The 7,291-nt window shown below is 52.7% G+C and overlaps 1 protein-coding gene across 1 annotated transcript in view; it reads left to right on the plus strand.

Moving 5' to 3' along the window:
- The window catches only part of Dusp4 (dual specificity phosphatase 4), a 12,265-nt gene extending 6,491 nt beyond the window's left edge, over nucleotides 1-5,774 (plus strand). Inside the window, exons 2-4 of the mRNA XM_050146704.1 lie at nucleotides 2,098-2,243; nucleotides 3,202-3,421; nucleotides 4,244-5,774. Coding sequence (XP_050002661.1) covers nucleotides 2,098-2,243; nucleotides 3,202-3,421; nucleotides 4,244-4,629 — 752 coding nt within the window. The 3' untranslated portion in view covers nucleotides 4,630-5,774. The remainder of the gene's footprint in view (nucleotides 1-2,097; nucleotides 2,244-3,201; nucleotides 3,422-4,243) is intronic.
- Nucleotides 5,775-7,291: the final 1,517 nt, after the last annotated feature.

A 7,291-nucleotide genomic window follows, 5' to 3' on the forward strand; every position in this document is an offset into this window, starting at 1 on the left:
CCCGCCACTCCTCATGCTTGCCACAGGGTCGCTTGGCATGTCGGGCCCACCCCCTTTTTGGGGTATCTCGTTTCTAGTAATCCAGGTATCATCCAAAAGCCTCAACAGAGGCTTGGCCATGGGAGGCAAGGACTTAATGGTTTCTTCTTCCTTGTAAGTGACAACTCTGTACTTGCCTTTACAGCCCTCAAACAGCCACAGCTCCCCAAAGCCAGCAGCTCCTCTCTCCCAAGGTGCCTCTGCCAGGCAGGCACATCAGTCTGCCAGGAACTCCGTGCCAGGGGAGATTAATCACGTCTTACTGACTAGGAGCTGGAGGCCCAGAGAGGTTAGAGGGTGGCCGGTGGCGTTAGTAGAACGCACAGCCACAGCGATGACGCAGAAGGCTGAGGTGTGACCTGTTGGTAGAGCTGATGTCCTTTCTGGATCTTCAGGCTGGCGCGACCCTGTTCCCTCTATGATGGGGAGGGTGGGGATATTTCCTCAGGTGCTTTGAGACTGTCTGGAGGGTCCTGCTATTGTGCCTTGGAATCTGGGGTCCAGTGGTTAGCCCCACCCTTTAGTTTTAGGTAAGGCGGGGGCGAGCTTGTTTCCTGGGTGGGAAGCTTTTTGCCAAGAACCACTAGTAACTTCAGTCTTTAAGAAAGTATTCTGATTGCTTAAATGGATCTTAATAGACAAAGAGATAGTTAAAAATATGAAGTCTCACAGAAGTAGTACACTGAGGGACAAGTGGCCTTTACTGATGGAGGTGTTCTGGGGGCCATAGACCTAGGTTTCTTGGCGGAGACCAAGGGCCTTTGGTGACAGACCTTTATTGTTCCTTCATCCCTCAGCCTCTCATCTCTATCCCTTGGGGTGGCTTTAAGAACAAGGGTTTCGGATGGGAGGGGGAGGGTGCTGTGGCCATTGAGGCCACAAATACATTCATAGCTGGCAGGCCAGGTCTGCCGGCTCCCCCCTCTGGAGGCTGGCCACGGTGACTCAGCAGGAAGAACTCTGACCACAGAGATATCCTTCTATATCCGGAGGGAGTGAGCAGAGGGCAAGCAAAGCCACCGGTCAGAAGGGGGTGGGGTGGGGATGGGGTGCCCTGCTTCTGAAAAACCCTTGTGAAGTGGTCACAGGAAGCAGTTTTCTAGGGTTGGAATTTCAGAGCCAGGCACTTGACTAACTGGTCACATGTCATCCCCCTGGTAGCTGCTGTCAACAGCTGGAGGAAATAATGCCCGCAGAGGTGCCTCCTAGCAGGGACTGGGTAGGAGCTAGCCAACCATGGTCCATTTCGGTCCCTCGTGTGGGTCCGTCCTTGAGTGGTTGATTCTGACCTCTAGGCTACGTTGAGGTGGTAGTTTCTGGTCTTGGAGGTCTCCGGAAAATGAGACCTGCCTTCTTTCCCCCTGGCCTGCCCTCAGGCTCTTGTGGAACAGCACCCAGTGGTCCCAGATAAGCTAAGCTATCTCTTTGTTACAAAACCCCTCCTTCAGAAGAGGCGGATGATAAACTTGGCTGGGCTCATCCACACTCAGGTCAGAAAATCTTTTCTTGCCCCTAACCTGTGCCGCAAAAGAGGTTTGTATGAAGGAAGACGGTTTCCTCTCGTTTGTGGCCCTGTTGGCAGAGACAGTGCAGTTGGTATCTGCTCTAACTCAGACTCAGAAGGGCTCCTGGTGGGGTATTCTAAGTCGTCTTCCCCCTCCCCCATTCTTTTCAATATCTGAAAGGGTGCCCCTTGGGAATCCCAAATGGGAATCCTCACCAGGCCAGGGCACCACTGGCTGGCTGCCTAAGTGCCCATGGGTCCCTCATGGCACGTGGCACTCTAGAAAGTCCCTCTGGCATATCGTCGTACATCTTCCTTTGCATTTTTATCCGAAATTAAAGACGTGGCCATAAATTGGAATCCTCAGCATCCTTCCTTTCCTCCATAAGGCCCTCTGACCAAACAAACCTCTCTGGGAAATGCTCGGCAGCCTTTATCGCTAGACCCACAGCGCCACCTAGTGGCCCGCACCGAGCCAACAGCTCTCCTTTTTTGTCCCCCTTTCCCCTGGCTCTGTGGCTCCACTAACCCGAACCACTCTTCTCCCTTCACAGGTGGCTACGAGAGGTTTTCTTCTGAGTACCCAGAATTCTGCTCTAAAACCAAGACTCTGGCAGCCATCCCACCACCTGTGCCCCCCAGTGCCACCGAGTCCTTGGACCTGGGCTGCAGCTCCTGTGGGACCCCACTGCACGACCAGGTAGGTGTAGTAGTACCCTGGGCAGAGTTAAGTCAGGCGGTGCAGGGGAACGTGAAGGGACTTTGAGAGTTCTGAATTTCAGGTTTCAAACACAACTCCTTAATTCAAAGACAGCGTGGTGAACCCCCAGTATCATGGTGGAATTTTAGGTCAGGTGTATTGAATTATTTCTTCCTTCTCTTATTATCCCCCAGGTAAGCGGGGGGGGGGGGGGGGGGGGGGGGGGGGGGGCACCTTGGTGTGGGGGGCGTGTTGGGGGGTTTTGGGGAGAGAAGGGGGGGGTAAAAAAAATGAGGTCTCCAGGGGGGGGGCGGGGGGGGGGGGGGGGAGGGAGGGTAGAGAGATACCCCTGGCTTAGCCTCTATTTTGTTTCCCTTTGTAGCCCAGGCTGCCCTTAAACTTGTTGTTTCTGTCTCAGCCCCCTGGTTCTGGAATTCCAGGCAGGCCTGCTTGGGCCCATCTTATAGGGATCTTGAGACTATCTATCCTTCTGGAAAGGATGAGGCCGTGGAATAATCGTTGGGCTCCCATGAGAGCCAGGCTCTCCTTCATATACCATCAAGTTATAAAGTACTAGCGGGCTTGGAGTGCCAGCCATGCCCCTAAGCCAGTCAGCTTGATCTTCAAGCCCATGCCCGCCCACCCTTCCAGTCGGATGGCCTGGGGATGGAGTCACACGCCACCATTTCTGCTCGCAAATCTTAGCATGTGTTTTAGGATATCACGCCTGTTGTGACCTCCCCTCTTGTTGGAGACATCTCCTCCCTGGTGTGTTCATTGTAGACACAGCAGACCAAACAGATGCCTCAGCCTCAGCCTCATGACACACAGCTCTGTGATGCATTCACAGTAAACTCCCAGTGGGCTGTCCTGCTGTCTCGAGAGCTTACCTCCAGCCTTAGTCTGGGTTGCCGGGCATCTGTTCCACTGAGGTCTTTTATGTTTCTTTCTGGTGCAGGGGGGCCCTGTGGAGATCCTTCCTTTCCTCTACCTCGGCAGTGCCTACCATGCTGCTCGCAGAGACATGCTTGACGCCCTGGGGATCACGGCTCTGCTCAATGTCTCCTCGGACTGCCCCAACCACTTCGAAGGACACTACCAGTACAAGTGTATCCCGGTGGAAGACAACCACAAGGCGGACATCAGCTCCTGGTTCATGGAAGCCATCGAGTATATCGGTAGGCTGCCCTCCCTCCCTCGGGGTAGCGAGGGAACCCCAGGGAGCGGTGGGTAGGGATCTCAGGTACTGCGCCGGCTAGGGCACTCCCCTTTATGGCTGTAATTGCTATCACCAAATATTAGATGCAAAGCAACTTAAGGGAGGGACTGACTCTAGCTTCTGGTTTAAGAAGGATTAGTCCCTTACAGTGGGGACAACCTGGTACTAGGAGTATGAAGCTGTTGTCACCGTTAACCTGTAGTCAGGAAGCAGAGAGGGCACGGGAAGTTGGGGCCGGGTGTCAGACCCCAGTTAGCCCCTAGTTAACCCATTTCTTCAGCACGGCCCCTCAGGAGGTTTCATGGCCTTCCCAAACGGCTCAACTATTAGCGCTCTCAGTACACGAACCTGTGGGGGATTCCACCCAAAATACCGCCCTTCACCAGAAAGCCCCAGGGGGACTTGTGTGTGGTGGGAGTTGGAAGCCATTGCCTATGTGTGGCCAAGAGGCCAGTCACCTCGCATGGCTCCACATGTGTCCAAAGTAAGACTTCTGTCTGGAGAGGAAGACAAAAGGAGATTTGAGTCCCTGTTCTCTTTGATCTAACGGCCTCTGCCGTGTGATTTCCCTGGGCGTCTGCTTCAAAAATACCTGTGTTGTTGTTAAGTCTAGAAAGTACTCCAGAATGGATCCTCAGTCTAGCAGGTCCGTCCTTTCCAATAGGAACAGTGTGCCCATCCTCCAGTGCGTCTCGTCTAACCCACTCCCACGTCTTAGCTTCTGCCACATGCAATGGTGGTGATGCCAAGGGTTCTAACCACGTCACACTCTCTGCCCCAGATGCCGTGAAGGACTGCCGAGGGCGAGTGCTGGTTCACTGCCAGGCGGGCATCTCCAGATCAGCCACCATCTGCTTGGCCTACCTGATGATGAAGAAGCGCGTGCGGCTGGAGGAGGCTTTTGAGTTCGTCAAGCAGCGCCGAAGCATCATCTCGCCCAACTTCAGCTTCATGGGGCAGCTGCTGCAGTTCGAGTCTCAGGTGCTCACCACGACCTGCGCTGCCGAGGCCGCCAGCCCTTCGGGGCCCCTGCGGGAGAGGGGCAAGGCCACTCCCACCCCTACCTCGCAGTTTGTCTTCAGCTTCCCGGTGTCCGTGGGTGTGCACTCAGCCCCCAGTAGCCTGCCGTACTTACACAGCCCCATTACCACGTCCCCCAGCTGTTAGGGCTTGTCTCTGAATGCCAAGGCCAGGGGTCGCCCCCAGCCAGGGTTGTGCAAGCCACGTGTGCGCAGCAAGTAGGGACTGACTAGTGGGGGCCAGGTGATCACGATCCGTCCCCATCCATTTCTCCCTGGCTAACCACAGGGCCAGCTAGAATGGCAATAACGACTTTGAATACATCTTAAACGCAAACAACACACTCCAACCAAGAGCAATAATGGCTGCGTGTGCGGCCAGGGAAGACTGACCGGTGTATGTGTTGGTTTTACTTTGCAGGTAGAAATTTACCTCATTTTTTTTTTCTTAAAGTGGTAAGGCTTGAAGTTATGAAACCTACAAATGAGCTCCTGGCAAACGTGCTCAGCCAAATTTATTAAGTGGGGAGGGAAAGAGGAGGAAGCAGGTTTGCCGGAAGTGCCTGGCTTTGTGCTTGTTCTTCTATTGTATTCATAGGAATTTTGTTCTAGGTAACTTCTAGGCCGCAGTATTCACTTGTAATTAGTCGCCAACTGAATCATTCTGCTTAGTGAATATTTGAGGATGTCTAAGCAGGAGTCTGCTGACGTGGATTGGGAATGTATTTCTGTTGCGGTCACACAGGAGAGCACGGAAGCACATAGGTGTGCTAGCAGCGAGGCAGTGAGTGGTGTCTGGGCTTCTGCCAGTCAACATGGTCGTCCCCCTGTGATGCCAACCTAGAAGCGGGCAGGGTCATAGTGCAGGGGAAAGGTCTGTGGTTGTCACTTTCACAGTTGGTTCCTGAGCACAGTGACCCAGCCACGCAAGCCTTTCTTTATCCAGTGACCCCCTTGGTGGTGGCTAGAGCGTTTTCTTACAACTCGCCTTGGATATTGTCTGTGATAAATGCCATATTTTAAGAGGTGCTCCGGGAAAGCTGGGTGCACTTCAGATTTCTGTACAGCGAATCTTTTGGCAAGGCCCCCATCAAAGCCAGATCACTAAAGATGGACTAAAAACGAAGCATTTTGTAAGTCAAAATGTACCACCATCCTCCCCCCCCTCGGATAAATTGGCGTTGTCACTTTTAGGAATTTACTTGAAGTATGCCAAGAAGTTCTTGTTATTAAATCCCTCCTTGACAAGTGAATACTTTGAAAAGCCCTCTTTTGAATAAAAAGATAAGTGTCTGCCATGACTTGGGGCTCCTTAAAGTATGGAGGAGTGGAAGAACAGTGGTGGGGGCTGGCTGCCGGCTCTTGTGAAGTGGGGACTTGCCCCTTTTGGGTTCTGACTGGGCTAAGGTTTGTAAGGCTGTAAGGAGCCTTTCCAAACAAGAGTTTTCTACAGGGAAGGCTTGGGGTGGGGGAGGGGAGGGAACACATTCCATCTGTAGTACTGGGGAACAGTTTTTTGGAGTGCCCGATTAGAGATCGCTGCAGGCTTGTCAGGAATGGGAGCACGTCTCTGTTGTCATTGGGACCCCCCCTTCCCCCGCTTTGAGAGTCTGGGTCTCTGTGAACATTCTTGATCACACATAAATAACTTCAAGCCTCAGTGTCACGATCATGGTGGAATGCTCTTTTCTCATCCACCATCCCAGATAGCCTGGGTTCCTTCCATTTCCCTCTGTGAACTGTGAACCTGTGTTGGCATGACTTGTATTGGTGGCCTGGGTCAAACTCTGCCTTTGGGTGAGTCCGGAGTCCTCACTTCATGTTTTTAGAAGAAGGAAGGGCTACCCTGCCTCCCTGCCTCTGCTGCTTGGCTGAAGGCACGAAGGAGTTGAGCCTCTAGGAAGGCGGACCCAAGTTGTATGGGCCTCCATTTCTCCCTGCTTCCTTGGCTGCCGAGGAATTAGATTAGATAGAGTTTTGTAGCTAGGCAAGCCCTGGGCTCCGAGAACGGAAGGGCTTCTGGAGGGCGGATAGGCAGCCTTTAGACTACGTTCACTTTTTATATGAGTGTGTTTGCCAAATGTGTCCTAGTTCCCAGACTGGATCCCAACCACACAGGCAGTGGGAGCTCCACATGTCCCTCCCCAGCTTCCCAGTTCAGGCCTTCTGTGACAATGTCAAGGGGCTATTTATAAAAGGCATTTTCTTTGTACTTGGTAACAGCATGAGACCCAAAACTCTTAGAAAATAGAACATTGGTTTGCTTGAAAAAAAAGGGGGGGGAACCTTAAAAAACTGTTGTTCTCTCTCCAGAAGCCTCTTTGATGGCCTAGAATAGCTCTAGTGAAGACCCTGTCCCAGGGACATTCCAAATGGCTAGTTTCAAAAGACAGCATCCTGTCCAAGAACTGATTTCTGGTGATGGGACAAAAGCTATTAAATATTTGTCAGAATGAGGAACACTCCCAATTCTCCCCAGGAATCTTGTCTCATCCGTGGGTGTTTGTGGGGGAGTCTGAAGGCTGAAGCACAGGTGAGCAGGTGGCCTCTCAGCTTCATTTGCCCCTGCGACCTGTGCTTGGTTTTTCATATGGCTGGGGAAGCCATGAGAAGTGACTCAGAGTCCTTGGGAAGGTGGCAAGAAGGTGGGGGGGGGGAGATTGGGGGTTAATCCCAAGGGGAAGGGACTGGGCTGTGAACATGAAGCCCATGGGAATAATACAATAGTTGATAGTGGTTGTCCATCACAGTCGTCTGGGCAACTGTTAAACCCCTCAAATCCATGTGACCCTTGCCCAGGTAAGCCAGGA

This window comes from Alexandromys fortis, unplaced genomic scaffold (assembly GCF_014885135.2).
Source record: "Alexandromys fortis isolate MF-2015 unplaced genomic scaffold, M_Fortis_MF-2015_v1.1 scaffold_55, whole genome shotgun sequence".
Taxonomy (NCBI): domain Eukaryota; kingdom Metazoa; phylum Chordata; class Mammalia; order Rodentia; family Cricetidae; genus Alexandromys; species Alexandromys fortis.